Below are 24778 nucleotides of genomic sequence, written 5' to 3'. Positions count from 1 at the left end.
ATTGATTTGAGTGGCGTTGCATATTCAACGAGCTCTGCTGATGCATTTCTGCATGTGATGTAGGATGCATATTATCATGTAGGGTTTTTTTCTTCTCTCTTAGTTTTTCGAGGGGTTTCGTGCACGAAGAAATACGATCTAATTAGCTTTAAGAAGCTCTACGCTGATTAGCCATGCTAATATACCAGGAATTTCTGTATATGGATAGCGCCTAGCTACGTACGTGACGAATACTAGATTCTTCACCAGACCAGCCAAACCAGCTAGACAACGAACTCAACCCCTAGCCAAAACGAACCAAAAACCAGCCAGACCAGCCAGAGAAAGAGCTAAAAAAAACCTGCTCTCTGTAGGAGCCGCCGGGGGCAAAGAGCGCGCGCTGTAGGGGCGCCTTATATTATATATAAAATTTACCTATTTTATATATAATGTTACAATCTTGCATTATCGGACTACCCACCCGTCGTCTTTCCGTTTGCAGTATATCCATCCACCACTATGTTCAAACATGATACGATGAAGATTCCGTCCTAGGTCTTCAGTCATATAACCCTTTTTATCGCCGTTCAAGAGCATGTCGACCAAGCCTCCTTGGTGATGACCCAAGAGAAGTATCAGCTCTTTTGCGTCACCCCCATATTGTCGAAAGACGTTGATGTTTTCTTTTTTGATAAAGCTACCAAGTTCGCAATGGTCGAGAAGCATTCTTACTACATCTCCATTGGATCGGCCTAGGATGTGCATCATTACCGATGTTGCTATTGGTACATCTTTTCTCCGCCGACGCAGGAGGTATTCCATCAGTCGACTGCTGTCATCTCGAAAGCCTGTAGCCCTGATTGTTTCTTCGGTGATTGTAAATTCCTCGCCTACTTCATCGAGAAGCAGCCCCACCCATTTCAGGAATTCGGAGCTCCATTCGATTCTCGTATCGAACTTATCTGGTGCTATCATACCTTCTTTCCTGCCCTGACTTAGAAGAACCTGAGCTAAAAAGATCGTGTTTCCATGATTCTTTATAGTTTCTTCTACTATGTTTTGTGTGATTCTGACGTTTTCCTTCCTCCGACTCAAAAGGAATTTGGTCACCTCAACAGATCGATCTTTTCTTCTGACGGCTGCCAAAATCATCTCTTGTGTAATCTCGACGTCTTCCCATGAGTCAAGCAAAGCTTCTATCGCTTCCAGGGAAATCTTCGAAACAGTCGCTGTCAACATCGTCCTCTTACTCTGTTCATTTACCTTCCACAGATCGACGAGGATCATTGCCACATATTTGCAATCTTCAGGAGGAGCATCCTCCAACACCTCTATAGCACGCGAAACCCCAAACTCCTTTTGTGCAACCAGATGAGAAAGTATCATGAGGCTTCCATTTCTAGCCGCGAGACCTCCAAGACTTCGCCCTCCCGCAGTTCTGTAAGGTGCTGTAAGCGCTTCGCTGACAAAAAGTTCTTTTTCCAATTCCTCGAGGTCAAAAGCACAGGCGATAAACAACCCTAGAGATTGTGGTGGTGAGTCGCTACCGGGTCGACAGGCCCAAATCCAATGTTTTGTCAATATGTAACGATAATCATTTGGAATCTGACCAGCGAGAACATCTTGTATCAAGAGAGCCATGGATGAAGTATCCCCTTTGTCTTTTTCATCCAAGAACAGATGCTTCAAAACGGCCCTCAAGTTGCCCGATTTTCTGCAAGCTCCTGCTGCTCGACCGTGAGCAGGCCAGTAATATCGTGCATAATCTTCAATTGTCCTAACTCCTGAGGGCTCAACCTCGAGTTTCCAGCCAATATGACGGAAGAGCTTCTGGACTTCTGAGTTTGATCTTTTACAAAGAACAGTCCAGAGACAAGCTTCCGCAATCATGCTGTTGGATGATGGTTTGCTGAACTCAGGTCTTTCTTCCAAAAATTCTCGCACGGATAGATGTGCGAAACGAAACGTATCAAGCTGTGAGTCATGAACGATGAAGTTGTTGCAGTACTCAACAATCGTTTCTTGAGAGACCGGTGTTTTTTTGCCTCCATAAGGAATTGTCGTTACCGCGGCCAGGAACTGATCGGTTGGGAGCGTGATTTGGGCTGATAACAACCAGCACAGAGCATTTTTGAAAATGGTCTGTCGATAGTCGCCTGGCATTGTTGAAAGCTTGTTGTAGACTTGGTTATACTGCTCACGCAGATCAGGGGGAAGTCGGCCCATGGCATCTCTGATGTCGCCATCTTCAGTGAACAAACAAAGATATTGCAATTGCATGCTAGCCCAACGAAACCTGAGGAGGATGTCAAAATCAACAAATTTGAGTATGTGTAATCAGACCTACATTCCATGAGCACTTGCAGTCGTTTTGGAAATAATCAGCTCCTTGAGCTCATCTCGCGAATTGCTACGGCATAGTAGCTTTCTACGCTTAACCAGTTGTTCTGTCTCATTCTTGACAAACCGTGCAATATCGCTCTCATTCATCCTAGAGTTGATCTCCAGATTCGGGTAGTTTTTCAGCTGCAATACGATATCTTGGTCATTTCGGCTCGAAACGAAAATCTTGACCAGGCTAGATGCGTTTTTGAGAATCGCCTCCAGATACTCAAGTAGCTCCCATCGCGTCCCTATATCGCATTCGTCCATGGCATCTATGATGATCGTTGTCTGGGGGTAGATTTCGATGAGCTCCGTGATAAGGTCGCAAATTTCTGTCATCTCGGGCTGTCCGGACGCAAACCCTTGGCTCTCTTCACTCTGATACATATCGACTATAGGTTTTAGAAGAGGCATCCCCAATTCTATGTTTGATAGTTGGCGCGCAATACTAGCAAGTATCCCCCTGGGGCTCGATCGTAAAGGCTCTGCTGGATTTCTTGAACAGTAGAAGAATACTGGTTGCGGGCTATTTCGAGCCTTGAAATTCTTCATCGCATCTTCGATTACGACCGACCTGATAATATCAGCAAATTTTTCACAAATACACGGTGTATGAGAATCTCACACAAGTTTACTCTTGCCTGATCCAGCGATCCCATGGAGCCACAAAATTGAAGATGCGCTGTCATCCTTCCACTTCTTGAAGATAGCGTCATCTAGAAGCCACATTCCGGTCCCAGCTAGAAAATCCTTCTTGACTTGTTTGTGGTATCCCATATAAGGCTCAGAGGAGAGCCATTGAAGAATCTTCGTGCGCTCCGATCCTGTATATGTAAGTTGCTTTTCAATCGAATACCACGGTCACTCACTTTCAAGATTGTCTTGCACATGCTCAAGATTTCGATCGATTCTTTTCAGTGGCCCATTCATGGAGTTCAGTAGAGCTGCTAGCTTATCGTTTTTCTCGATACTATCTACCGAAATTGTTAATGGATTTGATGATTAAAACCAGCTAGTACTAACCATTTCTTTCGGCCAAAGATATCCAGTTCTTTACCTGTTCTTCTGCTCTATGGATCTCATCCAGAGTTGACTCGAACGAATTTTCGGAAAGAACAGTGCTCTTTATTAATCGTTCTAGTATTTTTCGTTAATGGGTATACTCTCTACATATTGAATGAAGCTTACTTGCAGTCCCCTGCCCAAAGTATGCTGTTATATTAGATAGGTGGAGAAGAATTTTTGAATAAAGTTTAACTAAAGCTCTCTGTAGCGCTTCATGAGCCGCTGATGAATCGTAGATATACAGAGCTTCTAGGATAGTGTAGCGGCAAATCAGCTCAGATATCCAAGTAAGATCTTCCATCACCAAGGACATTTTGTTGGTATCGTTCAAAGCAATCTAAGATTATGTCAAGGTCTTCCTTGGAATTGGAAACTAATGAATCACTCACTTGCAAGATGAGGCGAATACCCGCCCAAGGAAGCGTAGCATGTGTGGGGTCGTACTGAATAGCCACATCTCCAATCCCCTTGAACATATCAAGCCATCGAAGAAATTTCTCCAAAACATCCCTAATTATGACTGTTTCTCCGCTCTTGCGAGTGTACTTCCATCTCGATATCATGAACTGATTTCTTGATGTTTCGGCTTTCTCACGTAAGTCTTTGAGAACGTCGATCTTCTCATATTGGGCAAAGTTGATTCCGTGCTTGTGTTCTGCAGGCAACTGGTCTATAGCCTCAGTCCAGAGATTGGTGCTGAAGCGATGAAAGTATTAGTAGACACATGACTAGACGATTTGCTCAATAGACATACGACGCGTTGGATTGGGGAACAGTTAATGTAGCCATGGTATAGATAGACTATGAGAAACAGGGTGTTTGAGAAGGCAATCATGCCCTTTTCGGGTTCACATGGGGGGAGAGGACCAAGGCGTTTTGCAATAGTGTTTGCGTAGGTGATATTCGTTGATTATAGGAGCCAGAAAACTCTTGCTCGCGCGTTTGGGCGGAGACAGATCAACAAGTGAATTCTTAATTGTAGTAAAGATGCGTGAAAGAAAGAGAAAGAGAAGTGTTGGAGCTTTCAGCCTTGGGATGGGATGTGCTGTGAGCTGAAGTGGAAGGTGGCTGTGTTATTGCACACGCAACCCCGCAGTCGCCAACAGCAACAAGGCTGGCAGTCGCTGCTTCACCACATTGGATCTGCTACTCCTTTCAGTACAACTTGTGCATCTTTCACGAAGAATCAATAGCAAACAGTGATTGAACCTGAACTTTGAATTGTACAGTGGCGTACATGAGACTTTCCAAGAGAAGGACAATCACTGTTGCTAGTTCAAGACACCCACACCATACATGCCACCGTCCTTAATCTACTCAATGACTAACGACTTCATCGTAACCTCCAACGCGCCCTCGAAATTTCCACTGATGGCATAGATACTCTGCATCGCAAACGCGGCGTCGGTGCTGAAATCCTCACACCCCCAATTCCCATCTATACATTGGTCCTGTGCTTCCTTCCTCACCTGCTCGCTGAGCGCAACACATCTCTCATACACAGGGAGCGCCAGCGCAACAAGACCCAAACTGTGCCACATGCGGCCGACGTTGAACTCTGCTTCCTGGCGATGAATGGCGTGTAGGCTTTTAATGCGGAGATCGTAATATCTGTAGATAAAGGACAGACCTTGCTGGATTTGGTACTGCCTGTTCTCTGAGAGGCGTTTCATAGCGTGTTGGATGTATGCTACGCCTATGCCCAGATTTATTACTGGATCTTCAGGCGTAAGAGCGAACGCACGGAAGTAGTAGTTTAGCGCTGCCATGTAGCTTCCACCGCACATTAGAACGTGTGCGTATAATGCAAAGAGCGCGGGGTCATGACCCCTGACTTTGTCCACGTCCTCGATGTTGACATTATTTCTGAAACCGCCTTTGGTGGCTTTGGTGCTGAAGTTAAACTCGATACGCTGTTCCGGGGTAAGGAGCGCGTAGTCAACCGTCTTTATGTAGCGCATGAGTACTTTATATGCGGGACCAGTGGCAAAGCCTTCGGGAAAAGAGCATAGACGATTGACGGCGCTGTATAGACGGAAGAGGTCGGTACCAAACGGGTATTCTTTAAGAAGCCAACGCGCTGCAATAGAGGCTTGCGGTGAGTTGTCGGCTGCAAGTGCACAGGTGAGTCGGCATATTTGAAGTTGTCGATGGTAGATTTGGGAGCGATGAAAGATATTGGCCTGGAGGGCGATATCGAGTGTAGCAAAACATTGCTCTTCATCACCCTCGCCAGCAAGCAGAATGGCATAACGGCCAAATGCATCACACCATTTATCGAAATGGACGCCCCAGAAATCAGTCGGAGGTGTACTCGGTCGTTCTTGGAGTTCAGGATTTGTCTCGCCGTCCTCGACATTGTTTGCTACCACAGCAAGTACCATCAGTGCAGATTCTTTCCAAAGATCTCCCGCTGTTACGCGTCGGAAGTAGGTCATGAGGTCTTCTTTTTTGTTCGAATAAAATAAGTCAAATGTCGAAAATTCTTCAATCAGCTCTCGGGTAATGGACAAGACTTCTTTGGTAGCTTCTTCGTCTCCAACTTCTGCTGGCTCCCATATCTCATCCAATCGTTTGAAACTGGAGACAATTTCTCGATGCTGAGCTCTCGCAGCCTTCAGATCGTCGGCAAAATCTGTGGCAAGCTTTTGAAGTTTGCCGCGGAACAGTCTATTTGTAATTGCCCGATATGGCACATCAGTACCCTCAATCGTAGCCGGTCTGGGTTCGACGTCGGGCGTTGGTTCGGCGTCTTCTTCGCGCACATCAAGGAATGCCTGGATCTTTGGCGCCTTGGTCCTCTTTGTTCGGAATAGACCTTTCTTCGGTCGTTCAGTAGGGGCGATAATTCCTGGGAGCTCCTTGTTTCCCGTTTCATTCGCCGAATCATACTCTTCGCCATTCTGTCCAGTCGCCTTTTGCATCTTCTTTCTGTTCCTCCGTACAGTACTTTTTCGAACAGCATACCTACCCCGAGCCTGTCTGCGTTGGTTGTAATAGTATACTCTGAGCTCATCATAGGCTTGAAAGCCCAGAGCCTTGAGTTTGTGACCATACTTATCGCGGTAAATGGTCTCTGCACGCTGTCCAGCTTCTTGCCACATGCCCTGGTCTTCAAAGAACTTTGCAAGAATAGCGAGGTCATCGTAACTTTTCGCTGGCCATTTCTTTAGAATAGGAATAACTTCTGCCGCCTTTTCAGTCCGCCCTTCATTCTTGAAGCAAGTGTGCAAGCCAATGTAGCTCATGAGATTGAACTCTCTTGAGTCATTGCTGAACAATGGTTCATAGAAACGCAGCGCATCCTTGTCGTGGCCAGTAGCGTGTAAGGCATCGCCGATAATTCGGAAGAGATCTTCATAGTCCCACATAAGAGCATCTGGACCTTGATCGTCTGGCTCCAACATTTCCAGATGGTACTAATACAATTAGCAAATGTACGAATTCATCAGCCACTACTATACTTACCATGGCTTCCTTGAAGTCATCTTTACTTCTGCGCAGCCGAAACAACCCAAGTTTGACCCTGATCTCTAGTGGAAGAGTTGAGCCATACTTGGCATCTTGGGACTTCCGCACAAACTGTGGAACAGCGACACGCCTTGGCTCATCTTCAATATCAAACTCGCGGTCGTCGTCAATTTCATCCCAAAATGTCTCTGCATGTCTGCCTTGCTTCCATCGCGAAAGCGATTTCAACTTTGTAACTCCCGTAGCGTAACTGCCTGCTCTGTCTAGCAGATCAAGATAGATGTTGATCAACTCCCAGTCGAGGTCATTCGTGACTGGGTCCCTGCCAGGTTGCGTGAACACATCAATAGCCTCCTCAAAGCTATCGATAAGTTTGCGGAGATGTATCTTGGTCTGCCTTGGTGATGCAGTGCCCATCATTGCCATGATCTTCAGCACACTGGTGTCCGGATCTTCTCCCTGCTCTTTACGTGTCTTGAGCATCTTGAGGCCCAGCATCACGCACTTTGAAGAACGCCCTAGTTGTGCCTCAATTTCAAGTTTGTGGCTGCGAGCCTCATAGTCGTTGTTGAGCAGGATGATCTCATTCAAGCATGGAAGTATAGCAGCCGACTTGTTCTCATCAGTAAAACGTGGGTGTTGCTCCGGGTCTAACTGTTGGATACGCTCGATGATGAACTGCCAAAGACCAGGGTCACGCTTTGTTGGCGCTCCAGCTAATAGTACAGCTATGGAATCTTCTTCGCGACCCATTTCAGTGTAAATTTCAGAGGCGATGTTGTAGGCATCGAAAATCTCCGGGTTGAGTTGGATAGCCTGCTGAGCAAACGAAAGGGCTGCCTCATAGTCCTTCTCGATGAATTTGGCGTTAGCCTGTTGCTGCAAGGCTTTCCATTCCGCACCTGGGTCGGCTACAGCGCGGGGACCTCGGGGACCTTTCTCTCGTCCAGGTTTCCCTCGCTTCCTCCCCCGTGTAGACCTAGCGCCACTATCACCACCCCGCCCTCTGGTCGAAGGGCGCCCTCTTTTGCCCCCACGCCTCCCTCTAGTACTCGACGTGGGTATAATACTACCCACAGCAGGGTTTTTGGCGGACTTTCTGCTACTACCTTTCCCTCTCTTGTACCTGACACGCCCTTCCATGTCCTCGAATTCAACACCCAGCTCCATCTCATCAGAATCGCCCTCATCTTGCTGTGCATCTTCGGACGAATAATCCGCGTCGACTTCAGAGTCGTCTTTCTGAGTTTGTAGTAGCCGTTCTCGCTCCTCCTCTTCTTCAAGCATACGTCCATACTCGTCGTCTTCGTCGTCTTCCTCTTCCTCTTCTTCTGAGCTCTCAAAATCGCGATCATAAATCGAAGAGTGAAATTCACTAGCTTTGGTATACTCATCTTCATCCTCTTGTTCAGGGTTCGCTGGGATGAACCCTTCGAAGACCGCCGGCCCACTAGTAGCATAAGCCCTATTAAATGGATCTTGAAAATTGCCACTGGTAAAAGGTGGCAAAGGCACCTCGTCTTCTAAATCTTCTACGGCATTCAGTGGAATTAAAGGTATGTACGGATTCCGGGTCGGCGGTTGATGGTGGAATTGAGAAGGCTGAAAGTCAGGCTGGTGGTACACTGAGTGGGAAGGAAACGGCAGCCCATTTTGTGGGAACTGAACCGGATACTGCTGTCTGCCATGTTGCGCAGCTGGCTGCATCAAGTTGGAGGTATCATCTTCGAAAGTACCCGGAACAGGTGGGAAGCCTCTATCGTCCTCATGATGCTCAGGGTTCCATTGCCTGAAGTATTGATCATCCAGGTTCATTGTGGGCTCTAATACTGCGGGTTTGCATTAGTTGACAACTGTTAGTGGTAGATCAATGCAGCATCTGATACAGAGAGGCTGGTGGTGAGGAAAGCTTTGGAAGCAGGGATTGTTTTCGTTCTAAGAGGCTAGCGTCCGTGCTTCGCGCTAGGGCATGTCGTGCAGCCAAGTCGCGTGCCAGCTTACCTCCAGAGCAGCGTACCAGTTTCTCTAATCACATTGCTGGTCAGTATTAGGGTTTCATTATCTGGGGAAATACCAGAGGATCTAGCGGGAAAAATAGACGAATACCCTGAATGTATAATACTTCCCGCTAATTCGAACCATGCTGGTTGGTAGCATTTTGGCGCCATCCATGGAAATAGCACCAAGAGGACATCGATGCCGATTTACCGACAATGGCCTAGCCTTCTCACTTAGTCTTTTGGGCCCAATAGAAGAGCCCAATATGCACTACATCTAGGCCCTCGGCAATGCTGCTAAGAAGTATAAGTGGAGAGGGGTTATATCGTTTGGTTTCAGGGCCACAGCAGCTTCTCCGCACACAACACGCGCCACAACTCGTCTGGAAATATAGATAGCCACCTTCTCAATACAACTGTCTGCTTCAGAACACCATACCTCAGCCATGTTCAAAAAGTTTATCATGTACAGTTTCGCGTACGCGTCTCTCGCCGTCGCTGCCAGCATACCACTGCATAAAGTACAGCAGCCTCTTCTCCCAAATCATCAAGCAGGTGGATTGAAGTCACACAACATCCATGTCATGTTGGCATTTATTGAGAGTGGAGGCAATATGCAAAAGCTGGCGGAAATCCCACTAAACACACGGATCGTCGCTGGTACGTTACTTTGCCGTTGGAGCTGGAGCTTTCAACTATGTGCACGTCTTGGACAAGCTCCCTGCCTATCTGTAGACTGTAGCAGCAGTAAATCCTCCCCAAGAGCCACTGACACTGCGGCTAGGCCTCAATATACCAAACCGTCTAAGCGCTATCAAAATCGCTATGGCAGTCACAGTCGAAGACCGTTCGATATCACTAGAACGCCTGGACAAAATCATGTGCAGAATCACGCCAAAGACGGATGCCAAAGAGAAAGAGGCAATGAAAGGCGAAGGGGAGCCAGATGAGCTGCCGTGGTTCATGTTGCGGGACGGCACGGTCGAACTCGAAGATAGTTCGTCGGAATGGTTTCTTGGAGGCAAAGCGATACAAAGCTTCGAGTGCCGTTAACGCGCCACAGTGATGATGACTGAGCAGACTGTTTGACGCCCGATCCAAATGCTAATGTATAATGCTCTATGCTCTCTCCGGGTATATTAAAATGCTGCTTCGATGCCAATCGATATGTCCAAGTCAGGCGAACCCAAACGCCTGTTATGCAAAGGATGGAGAGTGGTCAGACGTTGTTATCCCCTTCATTCATGCCAACCATTTCGTATTCCCCCGCGCCGTCCTTCCCTCTACCCCTGCCTCTGCCCCTAGACTCGCCGCCCTCTTCTTCGGCCGCCGGTTGCGGTTGCGGTCGCGCGGGCGTCTTGCTCCCAAAGTTGATGGGTCTCAATTCACGCCACTGGCATGCCCACACACCCAAGGAAGTCATGATGGTCGCGCTGCATATCTGTAGCGCCCACCAGAAGAGGTTCGCGGGTATCGCATGCGTGTATAAGGAGGTGACGATCAAGTGAATAAAGTGCACGGTAAGGGCAAAATCAAGGACGAGCTTAGAGCGGGCGATGAGGAGCAGTATGAAAATGGCACTGTGGCGTGTCAGACAGTTGCACCACGAGGCGCGTAGGGAAGGACTTACCAGGCGAGGCTATTCAACATCCAGACCAGGCCCAATGTCCATCCAACCGTAGTATCTCCGCTCAGGCTTTGCCAGTTGAAGAGGAGATCCAGGCTGACCTCCTTGCCCGCTACCAGGGCAGTGAAGAGAATAAGGATCCCGGCGCATGCATAGTATGCAAGTTGCAGGAGGACAATCTGGGAGAGGATGCGGATTGGCGAGAGATCCGCGAGTGCACCGGGTCGAGGGGGGCGGCGTCGGCGTGGCATGAATCCGCAGGCGATGCGCTATGGCATGGGCATATGGAGTGGAGAGTCCCAAGGTCACGTCGGTTGGTCCTGTATTACTAGTTGGCAAGGTTGCCTGTTCGCGGATGGTTCGCTGAAAGGGTTCGGCGAAACGTAGAGCGTCAGCGCCGATGTCATAGCGTGGGAACTTTTGCCAAGCATCAATTCGACATTCTGCTCTGCATTAATACCGACAGCCCTGCCTACCAGCTCTACCAAAGAGCCCTGCGGTATAAATTTTACCAAAGTATGCAATCTCGGAACCCAATTTATGTGATATATTCATACCGCTCCAGTCTAACACGTGCGCCAGCTTCAACCTCCTGCCCCCGCCTCCATCTCCGACTCCGCCGCATCTTTCTCCGCAACTTGACATTCTACAACCATGGGCTGGTTCAGCTCAAGTTCAAAGGAAGACTCCGGTGTCAAGAAGACAGAAGGCGGCGCATTCGAGTCGCCCTCACGGTCAAATCGCAAACAATGCTACGCAGCGCGCGACGCCTTTTTCGAATGCCTCGACAAGAACAACATCCTGGACAGCATAAACACAAAGTCTGGAAGGGACAAGGCTGCAAGCTTCTGTGGACAACTGGACAAGGAATTTGAGAAGAATTGCGCACATAGCTGGGTGAGTCAATACTTGGTCTAGTGTTGGGTGACCACATCACATGTCTAAGACCGCAGGGATGGATAAGGGAGAGTAATGCTAATAAAAACCAGGTTGAATACTTCAAGAAGCAACGAGTGGTCAACTACCAACGCGAGCAAACCATCAAAAAGATTGAAATGCAAGGCGGTGAGATTACAGCACCGCAGTTACCTCTACCAAGTCAGAACAGGTGATTCACGGTGCTACTAGAAGATTTGCTCATCTGCCTTGAGCAGTAGTCTTGTTTTTCCTTTGACGCCGCTCATGACCCTGTACAATATGTACGATATGTAGTACCAGTAGTAGTATCAGTAAATATACACAATTCCCTAGCCCGCTTGTAGATGAGCAGGACCGGCATGGCATGCACCACAGAAACAAAAGCCAGCTTGACTCAAAATGGTATGTAACTCCAAACCCTGCCATAATATACTTCATGGTTGCATATAATGAAAGGGCCAACAACATCGGCACTTCTTTACCCTCCAAAATACATCACATGCAAAGTGCCCCTCCCCGTCACATTCTCCACACCTCTTTAACCAAGGGGCCCATGCACATGCACATGCACGTGTACTTACAGTCGGTAAGTATGCATGCCCCAATGCAACAGAACAAAGCTGGAACTGCTGGAACTATCCACCCGCGAACTTATTTCTCACTTGCAAAGACTAGTAAAAACAAGTCCGAATGGACACGAACATGGATGCTGAGGCCGACTACATGCGCACTCGAAACCTTATTGCTTCCATACATGTTAAGCGCCAACATGGCACAATGTCGTCACCCGGCCCCGAAACCATTCAGGCGCATCTCCGAGACAAGTTGCAGCCCGCAAACTATACGTGCCCCCAACGAAATGAAAGATGATCATCGAGTTGGGGAAGCAAAGTTTTGCTACTAGCAGGTAGAAATAAATTGCTACAACACACACGTGCACTAACCATCCAGTCCCATGACCAACACTCATCTACGTACTACTATGTAGAAATACCCAACCAAAATTAAGCGTGCACATTCCCCTCTAGCTCCCATGCACTCCAGATGCACGGCCCCCAGGTACATTATCCATCAAGGAGCAACCATACCGAGTACACCCCCCCCCCCCTCCGTCCGAATCTCATCGGCATCTACATCCCGTGTCTTGGCACTTCACTTGTCCTATGCGCATTCTGCCTCGGTCGCAAAGACCAAAGAAAGAGAAAATGAAAGGAAATGGTAAGGATGAAGGTTAAGTATATCCGTTTGAGAGAAAGCTAGCGCAATACCTACATACACGTGTAAACAAGTACCTTTATTACTTCCGGCAAAAAAAGGGAAGCATGACTCTTCTTGGAGATACATAGAAGTTGTTACTTAATCAAAGAATCCAATTGGGGATGGGCAAGCGAAGCACAGAGACATACAAGACCGTTGAACCAGGGTAATAAATAAAAAGAAACGTCGCATGTAAGACGGAGTATGCGCCGTTGCAGCGAGGCGAACGGGGAACAAAGTAAAAACAGTAAAAAGGGTTCTTGCAAACAGAGTTTAAGTTACGCACGTAAGGACAGTTGGAAACGGCCAAACGGGCAAGGAAGGGGAGCAAGGAGGGTCTGTGTGTGTGTGCTGTAGATGTGAGTTATGTCCGTAACGTTTTGTGGAACGAAAAGGAAGCAAGGAAGGAGGACGGACGGGAAAAGGAGTCCCGATCAGCACAGCACACACACACACACACACACACACATACACAAAAAAAATACCCGAAGCTGGGATATGTGGGTATCAACCAGCAGAGCGAATCGGGCGAATTTCTGAAGAGCTTAACAAAGGAAAAAAGAGGAGCCAGCAATCGGGACGTCGTTGCAGATTGGAACCACTTTATCGCATACATGGGTTCCCTTTTCCCTTTCTCCCCTCCCCCCTTCTCCCTCCTTTCCCCTTCCTCTCCCCCCGCCCTTGTCACTTTTCCCCGCGAATGACGACCCGCCTCTAACGTCGCTTCGCGCGTGAACAATGCGAAAAGCAAATAGCTAAGGGAAAAAAAAAGCCAAATGGATCGACGAGGGCAAAAATAGACTGTGCGTGACTACAAATTGTGCTCTCACAAACCACAAATGTATAGTGCAAGCAAAGCAGAAAAAAACAACAGAAAAAGACCGCTTGCCGTCCATGGTTTACCTAATGCATCTGTATATTAAATACTTGATTGGCTACCGTTATACTTTCCAACCCGCTCTACCCACCCACCCGCCCCCTCCCAAGATAAGGCATTGGCAGCATTTTAGCCGCAGCATCGAGCACCAAGGCCCCAAATCGCGCCACCTGGTCAGAATTTGTCGGGTTCGGCGAGATCTGAGCTTTATTTGTCTCGGTTATCTCTCTGTGTGCAGAACCAAAGGTGGTGCCGCCGCCTCCAACCCCACCTTGCCCACCTGCCACACCACACATCCCATGACTTCATGACCGAGTCAAGTCCATTTTGGCCCTTTCCTTCTTTTTTTGCCCTTTTTACCCCTCTATTGGCTCTATCTCTCCCGCGCCTGCGCAGAGGTTATTTCTGCCTTTTTTTGGTTGCCAGCATGAACGGTATGTGTGCATGCATGTTGTGTGAGTAGTATATCTGTACTTAGTATGTATGTGCGTAATGCAACCTCGTACTGCCCTTAATTGCGGAATTTCCGTGTGTCCTTGCAGTTGAAATGGGGCACATGCGACTGTTGATTTCTTTGTTGCGCTTCATTCCCGACCATCTTTTTTCTTTAGGGGGGGGGGGAGAGTGGTAGTCAAATCTTGTCACCCTTTCACCACTTTGTTGGCCAAATGGTGGCAGGATCGAATTCGCGCCTAAAAATGTCCACGTCAGACATGCAGCCCTTGCTTGGTGATCCGACCATGCTACTGTCAATAGCAAAGACTATATCCTGGAATGCGCCGTGGAACTCTTCTTCCTCAAAGAGTAATTGTCTCCACATGCACGCTACTTCCTGCGCCGGGTTGCGGAATATTGGTCCGAGACCAAACGCGCCCAAAACCAAGTTTCGATGGCCGCAGTAGGATGCGATGCGCAGCACTGCTCGCATCTTCTCTCGCATCAACTCTCTTTCTTGTGCAAATGAGTACTTGCAACCGCTCTCGTCAAGTTTTGGGCGCCGCACTGGAGCGACTGATATCACGGGAAGTGAGGCCATGTCTGAAAAGGGTGCATAGTCTTGTTCCGGACCGGCTCTGAAAACGTCTGTGGCTTATTAGTAGTGAGTCTCGTGCCGAGGCGGACTTTTGGCTAGCACCCCAACATACACACTTCGGGAGAGTAGATGCCACCTCTTTGTGGGATGGGGTAGAAATTCTCTTCGACGCCTAATTGTGCGTTCCAGGGCATGGTGAGAGCGTGAACCAAGTTGCTTCTCCGTGCAAAGCACTCTTCTGGGGCCATGAGGCCAGATTCCCAGTCGCCACCTGCGCGCTTTTCGTTGGCTACATTGACCACAGGAATTCTTTTGCAGTTTGGGTCGGCATTGAGAGCGCTCTGGTACCAGCCCAGGGCATAGTTGATGGGGTCACCCTCCATGACTGCGACTCTGGTCCGTTGTGATGAGCGCTTGTCGACATTGACTCGTATTTGTGCAGAATCTGGATAGAGATATGACGTCTTGGAGTCTCGAATGTAGTGTTTCCAAATGTGAGGCATCCATACTCGCTTTGCTTCGGCAGCTATTTCAGAGGGTTTTGGTCTTGACTGTGGCATGACGATGGTGACGTAGGTGGAGTGTTGGCTGTTTCGTGAGCTGAGGCTGGCAGAGCAACAAGGGAAGGTGAGTCGAAGGGCGAGTCTGGAGAAAGAAAGAATGGCACTGGGGAGGGAGGGCGAGGGAGAGGGTGAGGGCGAGGGCAGTGATTTACAGCAGCACGAGACTTGAGCAAGGCAGTGCGGGGGAGGGAGAGGGAGTGAGGGCCTGTGACCAGACGGCGCCAGACCGGCCAAGGGACAGTATATCAGTCGAATGCGGGTTTTGCAACGGGCGTGTAATCAGGCAAGCTAGATCGTAGCCCTAGATCGATTCGGCGACTAGACTGGGGCAGCAGAAATGCACCAGCTACAGAAGCGGCAGTCGTCTGCGTGAATCTGGCAGACCCCTGTGGGTTGGGGCGCGCGAGGGGTGGCATTCTCGCTCGCAGCAGACACGGGGACAGCGGCTGGAGGGATCAGGATGGAGACATGATGCATGTACTAGGTGGCCGGTAGCAGCCGTGCCGTGTGTTTGCAAGCCTGGGCCTGGTGCTGGGGGCACTGCTGTGAACCCAGCCAGCTGCCAGGCACCTGAAGCCACAAAGAGCCGTGTCGGGTTTGCTGGGACGAGCAAGGCAGGGATGCGTGGCTGAATCGATCGGCCAGACCTCGAAGCGATCTGCATCGGGTTGGAAGCGGGTTAGAAGGATCTGGCGGCGCTGGGCAGCCGATGATGACAGCTTACTAGCACTTGGTAACCAAGATCCTGCACGATATAGCGCCGCAGCAATAGCGTCGGCACTAGAATCCAGATGCAGGGCACCATGGCACATATCCTGCCATCGAATCAATCACAGCTGACCGTCGAGCCCGCCACACGTAGCTGGGCCACTGTGCCACAAAGTGCGTGTTTCCCTCACCGCCAGCCAGGTGGCACCAGCAGGCAAAGAGCATCAGCGGCGACAAAGGGCCACGGCATCATCGGGCCCTTGCTGCGGGACATGGCCGCCCGGGAGGACGAAAACGGGGGTGGAGGCTGCTTACATACATGTACGTGTACACGCATTCATATACATATATTGTACATACGTAGGTATATGTGTGTGTATGTGTGTATGTGTGTGTGTGTGTGTGTGTGTGTGTGTGTGTGTGCGTGTGTGTAAATGCCGGGGCTGAATCTCGTGCTGCAAGTATGTTTGTTTGTTTGTTTGTTTGTTTGTTTTTTAACAGAAAAAAAAAGTTTGATACGTAGAATGTCTATGTAATATGCATGTACGTACGCAAGTATGATTTCCCAGTCGATACATAGTTAAGTATCCAAGTCCTTACTCATGTACTTAAATCCCCTGCTCGCAGCTAGCGTTTCAGGCCGCTCACACGAACGATTGACGAGCGCCCAACAACGGCCAGGTTGACTCGATCTTAGCGCGGGGCCCAAGCGCCAGCTCGCTTTTTCCAAGCTTCGCTTCCTACACAACGTCAACGGCAACAGTAACTGCCATTGCTGTTTATTAGACGCTACACCGCACTGCTCGACAGGTGCAGTCTGCCGCCGCATAAATGAGGTGCGTCTTGCGCCCGCTGACAACTCCTGTCCGCCCTCAGCACACGTCTCCAAATCACAGCGCTGCTTCTCCCTGGCCTCGTGCATGGCCGATATGTCGTCCTCGCTGCACTTCGACGTTTCGCCCCAGCACCATTGCTGAGCTGCTGAGGCCCTCTGCACACTCGCCCTTTGCATGCCAACCGCCTCCGGATGGTGCCACCCTGACGATCAACGGCTATGTGCGCACTGTGCGCAAGCAGAAGCGAGTTGCTTTTGCCGCTATTGGAGACGGCTCGACCTTGCGCACCGTCCAGGCCGTCCTCCCTCCCCAGCTAGCAGAAGGGTCAGTGGCTGCCTCTACTGCTACTCGTCCAGGCGCTGACAAGCCGCTCCATCAGACTCTCGACCGGCATCGCAGTCACAGCCACCGGCAAATGGACGCCCTCGCCAGGCCAAGGACAGTCCCATGAGCTCCAGGTCACTGATGTGCGCATATTGGGAGACAACGATGCCACCGTGAGTTTGCTACCGTGACCTGCACTGACTGTCTTCACCATCTGATTGCGTTATTCCGTCTCAGACCTACCCAATACAGAAAAAGTTCCAGACCGCAGAGTTTCTTCGCACTCTCCCGCATCTGCGAAGTCGACTGCCCTTCAACTCGCTTATCCTGCGGTTGAGGTCTCTAGTCACAGCTCAAGTAACAAACTACTTTGCGAAACACGACTTTGTCCAATGCCATCCGCCAATCATCACGTCTTCGGATTGCGAGGGCGCAGGCGAAGTCTTCACTGTGGCGCCTGAAGCACCAACTGCTCATGATCAAAGCTCAACCAGTCCGACTAAACCCCATCAAGACTCATTTTTTGGCTCTCCAAAATACTTGACAGTCTCGAGCCAGCTCCACCTTGAGGCTCTAGCTCAGTCAGTGAACAAGGTCTGGACTCTGTCCCCCACGTTCCGTGCTGAAAAGAGTGATACGGCTCGTCATCTTAGTGAGTTTTACATGCTAGAAGCCGAAATGGCCTTTGTCGACGACGTCAATGTCGTCATGGACACGGTAGAGGACATGTTGCGCTCCATTGCTTCCGAGCTGCAAACTTCGGCTGTAGGCCAGGAGCTCCTCGAAGCGCGGGCGCGGGACCAGGAACAAGAGAGTGCATCTGTGTCGCACGCTGCGCTCGCACAACGGTGGCAGGGGCTGATAGCCGGGCCGTGGCCAAGGATTACCTACAAAGCCGCCGTACACCACCTCAAAGACGCCATATCTCAGGGCAAGGCCGAATTCGAGTACGCGCCTGGCCATGAAGACGGCCTCCAGACCGAACACGAACGTTTTCTGGCCGAAAGCATGGGCAGTGGCGGGCCCATTTTCGTCACTGACTACCCACGCAACATCAAGCCATTCTACATGGCGCCGTCGACGGGCGCGGCAGCTAGTGATGGCGCAGCATCAACAGTCGCGTGCTTCGACTTACTCGTGCCCGAGATTTGTGAGCTTGTGGGGGGCTCGATGCGTGAACACAGGCTGCCTAATCTTGTCCAGTCCATGGAGGCCCACGGCCTCCAACACACGACTGATGAATCCACTGACGCATCAGACGGTTCCCTACAGTGGTATATTGATCTCCGGAGATACGGCAGCGTTCCGCATGGCGGGTTTGGCCTTGGGTTTGATCGGCTTCTGTGCTACCTGGCGGGTGTTTCTAACATCAGAGATGTAGTCAGCTTTCCCCGGTGGCACAAGCGCTGCGACTGCTGATACGCAGTTGAAATTGGAGGACCTCTAGTATCTCGGATCACGACATTGTAGTGTTGGCCAGCATGGTGCTTTGTAACGTGCCATGAGGGGTGCTGGAGATTATTGCTTGTTGTAGTGATCGAGACCGAGGGCCCATTGTACCTGTGCGCTGCAACCACCCTCTTGGCCAACTGGTGAGACCAAGCGGGTTAGCCCACCAAACGAGCCACCTCTGCCACGAAATATCACCGCCACCACCACAATACTGTTTTAAACAAAAATCGAATACGATAAATCCGCTGGCTCCGAATTGACTATACCAAATTGCATATGAAGTATAGTACTACTAGTGGTGTTGCAGCAGCAGCAGCAGTAATAAAGGCTTCAAGCGGGCTTCATACCGTCGGTGCTGGGTGATTTTATCTCCGACTTCGACCGACCGAGAACCACCACTGGCTCCGAATCCCGGCGGGCCGAAGCCGCACCGACTTTGGGGCTGCAAACAAGAGCGTTCAAAATTCATGTTTGTTCTCATACTAACTACTATACACATGGCAAGATTTGCTGCTTCGGCTCATCATCACGTGCGCAACAGTAAAATGCTGTCAGTTTTCATGTCGTATTTGATCGGCTACGGTAGTCGAGGACTATGCTGCTTATTTGATGCCGATATTGGCCATTAATCAGCCAGAGGGTCTAGAGTAGAGTAGAGTAGGACGCTACCGTGAGCCGTTGGCAGCGAGGTGGGGGGTTGGCAGAGTCATGCTGCACCACCACTCAACACAAGCTTTTGTAGAATACAATTCGCGTAGTCTGCGCCCGCGAAACAGGCGTCGTGGCTGGCCTGAGATGTAGGCGGAGATGATCTGATAAGATACGGGGGAGCTACCACAACTCTTCTCGCCTCGCCTCGCCTCGCATCCCCGTCAGGCTTTCGCAGACACTCGCTGTCGCACTCGGAATGTACTCCATCTCCGCGGCCACGTGCAAAATTCTTTGGATGCATCTGCCGCAGTGGTGGCGGCTGGCTAGTCGAGAGGCGCGGAAGTGAAGCATGTCTGTATGTATATAGATACAGCCTCCTGGCACGCATATGCATTGGCTTGCGCAGACAGCGTTGCCATCCATCAGGCTCCGGCATCGCAGCGACTGATAACAACGGCCAAGTTGATGGTCGATAGAGTAAAACCCCGGCCGCCGCGTTTTAGGTCTGACGTCTCGGCGTTCGGCTGAAGTCATCTCGCGCTTCCGTTACTAGTTGCAAACAAAAGTGACAACTTCAATTTCCGACGAGCGTCAACCCACCGCCGTCGCCCTCTTGCACCACCCTGGGACCTATCACGAACCCTTCCCAACCGTCTCTCTTCAAGCCGCCAACCTGGAATCCGCGGCACCTGCAGCCGGCCGTCTTATGGCCCCCCATGATCGACCAGCAGTTCCTGTCGAAGAAGAGCACGAGTACAGCTCCATTGCACCGCTGCCATGAAAGACACCAATCGCTAACTTGCGCGCCAGCTATGAAGCACTCCCACCGAATTTCTCCCTCACGGCCAACATGCTCGCAGGCGCGTTTGCGGGTGTCGCCGTACGTCCTCCGGAGTCGCCGCCATGTACTCGCCCCGGCTGACTTGACGATAGGAACACTCGGTCATGTACCCGGTAGATTTGCTCAAGGTGCGCAACATGCCTCTCACTTACTCGCGGCCTGCGAACCATGCGCTGACTGTCGGCAGACCAGAATGCAGATCGTCAACCCCTCGCCAAGCGCCATGTATAGTGGTATTTCGAACGCCATGGTCACCATATCCCGAGCCGAAGGGTTCTGGTCGTTATGGAGAGGCTTGTCTAGTGTTGTAATGGGCGCGGGTAAGCAAACAACTGCGTATACTATAGCCAAGTGTAACTGACGGATGATACAGGCCCCGCGCATGCTGTCTATTTTGCATCGTACGAGGCCACGAAGCATGCTCTCGGCGGAAACGAAGGAGAGAGCCATGAACACCACCCTCTTGCAGCAGGTGCGCAGTGCCACCTACATTCGCATTCTAGCGAGTACTTGCTAACTGTCAACAGCTGCTAGCGGTGCCGCAGCCACCATTTCCAGCGATGCATTAATGAATCCGTTTGACGGTAAGAGGCATAGTACCACAGCGCCCCGCGTTTACTGAACCCCGCAGTCATAAAACAACGCATGCAAATGCACGGCTCGATATACAAGTCTGTCCCGCAATGCGCTCGAGAGGTCCTCCGCACAGAGGGCATTGGCGCATTCTACGTTTCCTACCCCACAACACTATGCATGACGGTCCCCTTCACAGCCCTGCAATTCATGGCATACGAATCTCTCTCCAAAGTCATGAACCCTACCGGCCGATACGATCCCTATACACATTGCTTCGCGGGTGGTGTTGCAGGTGGATTTGCAGCAGGCCTTACCACACCACTCGATGTAATCAAGACGCTGTTACAGACGCGAGGAAATGCCAGGGATGTGGAACTGAAGAACGTCTCGGGTCTGGTGCAAGCTGCAAAGATCATCCACCAAAGAGAAGGATACAGAGGATATTTCCGTGGCTTGAAGCCTCGAATCATCACCACGATGCCTAGCACTGCTATTTGCTGGTAAGCTCTTTTGCAACCCACCTAGTCTGGTATTTTCTAACTCAAAGCAGGTCTGCATACGAGATGGCGAAGGCCTTCTTTATTCGGAGAAGTACGAACTCGTCCACGGCTATATAACGAGATGACGATGCAGACTGGCCCCTTTCCCAGGCATCATTTACAAAAATCGCCAGAGTATGACGATGCGTGCTTTGCAAATCGAATAATATACCTGCGGCGTCGCGGAGAGGATATTACTGCAGTACTGGGCATTTGCGACGAGGTCCAGCATTCTGTATAGAGCGGGCAGAGTGAGATGATGTATCGCGACACTCCTTACTTGGCATTGCGTAGTGAGAGAGGCTTTGAGGCTCTTCCAAACGCTTCATCTGGCAGCGTCTAAACGTTTGGTTATGTGAGCGTATGGTGGCTTGCGTAGATAATTGTACCATAGGAGAAATTCAAGACCGGCACCGCTCACGACACATCTGTTGACTTTTTCATGACATGCACAGTTTGTCTTTCAGTGCTCAAATGGCAGTGCTCTTGCGCCTGACATATTCTTGCAAAAGAGTTAGTTAATTCATTTCTTTTCTTTTTTGAACCTTTATATCTATTGTAGTAAGCTTCTCTGTAGGTGCGTAATCGATAGACGACGGCCCGCTCCTGTTTAGCCTCTGGTCACGTACCCCACTTTCGCATGCACATGCGCTTGTCTCGGGGGTTTCTCTTGCGAGTGCAAGCATTCATGGAGTTGAACCTGACTTACAGTGTCGGGTTGCCCATGTTTGAAAAACGCCACCGCAGTAGCTTCTTTTGTTTTGCTCGGTTGCCGTTACTCAGCCTTCGAGGTTGCGAATATGCACTGGGCAGCAACCAACTACGTCACGCCCCAGCGCGAAGCTAAGGCTGGCGCATGCAACAGACGACCCTGCCAATACCAGCCCAGGCCTTGGTGATAGACACTTATTCCTGTCTCCGCATCCTACACCAGCTCAAAGTGGGCGCGCAACATCTACTTCATTCGTTATGCGCGCCAACACCACCCAGAAAGCCTACGATGAGGCTTTCTTGGCCTGTTCGACCGCAGTGTACTTTGAGAGCCAGGTCAGCGCCTGTCAACCCAACAATGTCGCGTACGATAAAGAACACTAACTAAAGTCCTCACAGAACAACGAGCCAGAAGCATTGCGATCTTGGAAGACAGCCCTCGACCATATCAATTACCATAATTCTCGTCGCAACCCCTCGACGTACCGCCCCGCAACCGAAACAGAGAGAGCGCTCATCGAATCGCTACGTCAGCTGGAACTACAGTGCAAGGAGCGCGTAGATCTTCTGGAAACCTTGAAAAGGAGCCGGGAGGATTCGAGGGAAAGCTTGACCTCAGTGTCGTCTGACACGAACACACCAGTGGCACTATCTCATGGAGCGTCTCAATCACCAAATGGAGTGAACCCGTCTTCTTCTTGGCTTGGGGGTGGTTCTATACCGCCGTTGGATTACGCCGATCTCTCACGACCACCGCTACCTTTGCGCCCCGCAATGGTGCCTCGCAAAAGCTCCGGCAATGGGTCAACACGAGAAAACAGCCTATCACAGACTCGGAGCGCATCAAATTTATCTCCAGGGCCTGTAGACGAGAACAAAGCGCGTACACCATCCCCAGAGAAGAGCGGTAGATTGTTACGGACACTGAGACCTGAAAGAAAGGGCAAGTCATCATCTGGAAAGATGCCCAACTCGTTGAGGAGCCGCCCTGATGCTTCAAAAGCAGCTACTCAAGCGTGGACTGTCAGAACCGCATCAGCTTCGAGCCGCCCTGTTCTGGGCCCCTCAAACCCGTCAACTTCTTCAACGATTGCTTCAGTACGCTCATCAATAGATAAGTCAGCTGCTGAGAGGCCAAGCGTATCCTCAAGTATTCAGTCGCAACTGCCATATGTACAAGCACCGCTTTCTTCCAGAGCTGACCAACGCTCGGTATCCACTGTTCATGCAGGTCCAGCCCCTATCAATGATAGCGAGCTTCAGCCTACCAGAACTCGAGCTTCTGAGCGAGCAGCACCGCCACTTCCCCGAAAATCAGTAGATTCGGGGCGATTGGTGGGCACACCATTGGGAAGCACACCATTGCCTTCGTACCGAAACGAATATCCCAAAACTATGCCTGATCCGCGAAATCTTGCTGCATCGGCAGCGGCACACTCATATGGCGACTGTGGTGTTGAGAGAGGAGGTGGAAAGGGGAGTGTCATGTGGGATCCAACCACACGACGACTAGTACCGAAACTTACGAATAATACCGCGCGCACACGAACTGATTCCGAGCAAGACGATCCGCCTGAATCTATGGAAGTTGAGGCTGACGGGAACATTGCAAAACAAAGACGGTCTCAAGTACAAAAGGTCCGAGCTAGAGGAAACTCGATCCGCGCAGAGCTATCTGATACCCCGAGCACGGACAGTGCCGAGGGCGATGAAGAACTAGAAGAGACGGATGAATGGAAACGACGAACAGAAGAAATCATGAAGAATCTTCCGCGAGGTGTCGACAAGCAAGCCGCGCAGCAAATCCTGAACGAGATTGTGATACAGGGAGACGAAGTACACTGGGACGATGTATCGGGATTGGAGGTGGCAAAATCAGCTTTAAAGGAAACAGTGGTTTACCCGTTTTTGAGACCGGATTTGTTCATGGGTTTGCGAGAGCCAGCACGCGGCATGCTTCTCTTTGGACCTCCGGGAACCGGAAAGACAATGTTAGCAAGAGCCGTGGCAACCGAGTCAAAGTCGACGTTTTTCGCCATTTCTGCAAGCAGTCTGACATCCAAATTTCTAGGCGAATCAGAGAAACTTGTTCGTGCGCTGTTCCAGCTGGCTAAGATGCTTGCACCATCAATCATTTTCGTTGACGAAATCGATTCACTTCTTTCGTCACGTTCCAGCTCTGGGGAACACGAAGCATCACGTCGCATCAAGACTGAATTTCTCATTCAGTGGTCTGATCTACAAAAGGCAGCTGCTGGAAGTGCAGTGACTGAACGGGAGAAAGAGAAAGGCGATGCTAGTAGAGTGCTTGTGCTGGCTGCAACAAATCTCCCATGGGCTATTGACGAAGCAGCAAGACGAAGATTCGTAAGGCGACAATACATTCCACTGCCGGAGGATTGGGTCAGGAAGCAGCAGATCAAGACGCTGTTGAGTCATCAGAAACATGAGCTTAGTGACGAGGACCTCGATCGTTTGGTAGAGCTTACTGAAGGTGAGTGTGTGTGATCAATATTTTGTAGGTATATGGCTAATATCACACCAGGCTTCTCTGGGTCTGATATTACAGCACTTGCCAAAGACGCTGCCATGGGTCCTTTACGCTCACTAGGGGAAAAATTACTTTCCATGACCATGGATCAAATACGGCCGATACAATGCGAAGACTTCAAGGCTAGTCTTCAGACCATCCGACCGTCTGTAAGTAAACAGGGACTGAAGGAATTCGAAGATTGGGCTGCACAGTATGGTGAACGCGGAGGTTAAGGGATCAATCACCTGGATGTGGTGATTATCTGTATATTACTGAGTCTATTGTAAAGGATACGGGCAAATATCACAGCAAATGCTTCGTTTGCAAGTTTTTGAAGATTCAAAAGGGGGACGATAATCACCAAACACTCGCTCCTGCCTCGGTCTGGGGTGACTCCTTCCTGCTATGACATGCTCGGGACTTGGCGCCATCTCA

General features: G+C 50.2%; 8 protein-coding genes across 8 annotated transcripts; 3 read left to right on the top strand and 5 right to left on the bottom strand.

The window, feature by feature from the left end:
* Positions 1-276: 276 nt before the first annotated feature.
* Positions 277-4247, bottom strand: COCSADRAFT_187661 (uncharacterized protein; the record flags this gene model as incomplete). Its single annotated transcript, XM_007698128.1, has 9 exons — positions 4184-4247; positions 3819-4125; positions 3553-3766; positions 3388-3501; positions 3234-3338; positions 2990-3188; positions 2327-2938; positions 461-2275; positions 277-391 (listed from the first exon to the last, which is right to left on the bottom strand). The coding sequence occupies exons 1-9, from the start codon at positions 4216-4218 to the stop codon at positions 277-279; spliced, it is 3516 nt and encodes a 1171-aa protein (XP_007696318.1). The 5' UTR covers positions 4219-4247.
* Positions 4248-4457: 210 nt separating this feature from the next.
* On the bottom strand, positions 4458-9098 carry COCSADRAFT_134979 (uncharacterized protein). Its single transcript, XM_007698127.1, has 6 exons — positions 9023-9098; positions 8902-8962; positions 8576-8689; positions 8027-8350; positions 6898-7879; positions 4458-6848 (listed from the first exon to the last, which is right to left on the bottom strand). The coding sequence occupies exons 1-6, from the start codon at positions 9066-9068 to the stop codon at positions 4743-4745; spliced, it is 3633 nt and encodes a 1210-aa protein (XP_007696317.1). The 5' UTR covers positions 9069-9098; the 3' UTR covers positions 4458-4742.
* A 584-nt stretch (positions 9099-9682) lies between these two features.
* COCSADRAFT_33665 (uncharacterized protein) lies at positions 9683-10879 on the bottom strand. Its single transcript, XM_007697406.1, has 2 exons — positions 10528-10879; positions 9683-10477 (listed from the first exon to the last, which is right to left on the bottom strand). Exons 1-2 carry the CDS (start codon positions 10773-10775, stop codon positions 10117-10119), a joined length of 609 nt encoding a protein of 202 aa, XP_007695596.1. The 5' UTR covers positions 10776-10879; the 3' UTR covers positions 9683-10116.
* Positions 10880-10982: 103 nt separating this feature from the next.
* Positions 10983-11818, top strand: COCSADRAFT_33664 (uncharacterized protein). Its single transcript, XM_007697405.1, has 3 exons — positions 10983-11040; positions 11107-11421; positions 11514-11818. Exons 2-3 carry the CDS (start codon positions 11179-11181, stop codon positions 11634-11636), a joined length of 366 nt encoding a protein of 121 aa, XP_007695595.1. The 5' UTR covers positions 10983-11040; positions 11107-11178; the 3' UTR covers positions 11637-11818.
* A 2354-nt stretch (positions 11819-14172) lies between these two features.
* COCSADRAFT_134972 (uncharacterized protein) lies at positions 14173-15411 on the bottom strand. The gene is made up of 2 exons (XM_007698126.1): positions 14722-15411; positions 14173-14659 (listed from the first exon to the last, which is right to left on the bottom strand). The coding sequence occupies exons 1-2, from the start codon at positions 15167-15169 to the stop codon at positions 14226-14228; spliced, it is 882 nt and encodes a 293-aa protein (XP_007696316.1). The 5' UTR covers positions 15170-15411; the 3' UTR covers positions 14173-14225.
* A 1300-nt stretch (positions 15412-16711) lies between these two features.
* COCSADRAFT_81349 (uncharacterized protein) lies at positions 16712-21177 on the top strand (the record flags this gene model as incomplete). The annotated part of the gene is made up of 10 exons (XM_007698125.1): positions 16712-17040; positions 17096-17213; positions 17278-18314; positions 19954-20023; positions 20077-20112; positions 20172-20304; positions 20358-20456; positions 20512-20568; positions 20616-21060; positions 21111-21177. The coding sequence occupies 10 exons, from the start codon at positions 16712-16714 to the stop codon at positions 21175-21177; spliced, it is 2391 nt and encodes a 796-aa protein (XP_007696315.1).
* A 58-nt stretch (positions 21178-21235) lies between these two features.
* Positions 21236-21594, bottom strand: COCSADRAFT_276794 (uncharacterized protein). The gene has a single exon (XM_007698124.1). The coding sequence runs from the start codon at positions 21489-21491 to the stop codon at positions 21294-21296; it is 198 nt and encodes a 65-aa protein (XP_007696314.1). The 5' UTR covers positions 21492-21594; the 3' UTR covers positions 21236-21293.
* Positions 21595-21974: 380 nt separating this feature from the next.
* Positions 21975-24655, top strand: COCSADRAFT_33660 (uncharacterized protein). The gene is made up of 3 exons (XM_007697404.1): positions 21975-22146; positions 22210-24304; positions 24356-24655. Exons 1-3 carry the CDS (start codon positions 22069-22071, stop codon positions 24574-24576), a joined length of 2394 nt encoding a protein of 797 aa, XP_007695594.1. The 5' UTR covers positions 21975-22068; the 3' UTR covers positions 24577-24655.
* The last annotated feature ends 123 nt before the right edge of the window (positions 24656-24778 follow it).

This window comes from Bipolaris sorokiniana, assembly GCF_000338995.1.
Source record: "Bipolaris sorokiniana ND90Pr unplaced genomic scaffold COCSAscaffold_2, whole genome shotgun sequence".
Classification (NCBI taxonomy): Eukaryota; Fungi; Ascomycota; class Dothideomycetes; order Pleosporales; family Pleosporaceae; genus Bipolaris; species Bipolaris sorokiniana.
This window is presented reverse-complemented; position numbering and strand designations above follow the sequence as displayed.

Bases quoted from the DNA above. Each gene is read 5' to 3' on its own strand.
- COCSADRAFT_33660 (XM_007697404.1), top strand. From the start codon at position 22,069: ATGCGCGCCAACACCACCCAGAAAGCCTACGATGAGGCTTTCTTGGCC. The intron at 22,147-22,209 runs GTCAGCGCCTGT...AAGTCCTCACAG, and splicing joins CAGTGTACTTTGAGAGCCAG to AACAACGAGCCAGAAGCATT. The intron at 24,305-24,355 runs GTGAGTGTGTGT...ATATCACACCAG, and splicing joins TTTGGTAGAGCTTACTGAAG to GCTTCTCTGGGTCTGATATT.
- COCSADRAFT_276794 (XM_007698124.1), bottom strand. From the start codon at position 21,491: ATGGTACAATTATCTACGCAAGCCACCATACGCTCACATAACCAAACG.
- COCSADRAFT_134972 (XM_007698126.1), bottom strand. From the start codon at position 15,169: ATGCCACAGTCAAGACCAAAACCCTCTGAAATAGCTGCCGAAGCAAAG. The intron at 14,660-14,721 runs GTATGTTGGGGT...AATAAGCCACAG, and splicing joins CATCTACTCTCCCGAAGTGT to ACGTTTTCAGAGCCGGTCCG.
- COCSADRAFT_134979 (XM_007698127.1), bottom strand. From the start codon at position 9,068: ATGGCGCCAAAATGCTACCAACCAGCATGGTTCGAATTAGCGGGAA. The intron at 8,963-9,022 runs GTATTATACATT...GTATTTCCCCAG, and splicing joins ATGGTTCGAATTAGCGGGAA to ATAATGAAACCCTAATACTG. The intron at 6,849-6,897 runs GTAAGTATAGTA...TAATTGTATTAG, and splicing joins ATGACTTCAAGGAAGCCATG to TACCATCTGGAAATGTTGGA.
- COCSADRAFT_33665 (XM_007697406.1), bottom strand. From the start codon at position 10,775: ATGCCACGCCGACGCCGCCCCCCTCGACCCGGTGCACTCGCGGATCTC. The intron at 10,478-10,527 runs GTAAGTCCTTCC...GACACGCCACAG, and splicing joins ATGTTGAATAGCCTCGCCTG to TGCCATTTTCATACTGCTCC.
- COCSADRAFT_33664 (XM_007697405.1), top strand. From the start codon at position 11,179: ATGGGCTGGTTCAGCTCAAGTTCAAAGGAAGACTCCGGTGTCAAGAAG. The intron at 11,422-11,513 runs GTGAGTCAATAC...AATAAAAACCAG, and splicing joins AGAATTGCGCACATAGCTGG to GTTGAATACTTCAAGAAGCA.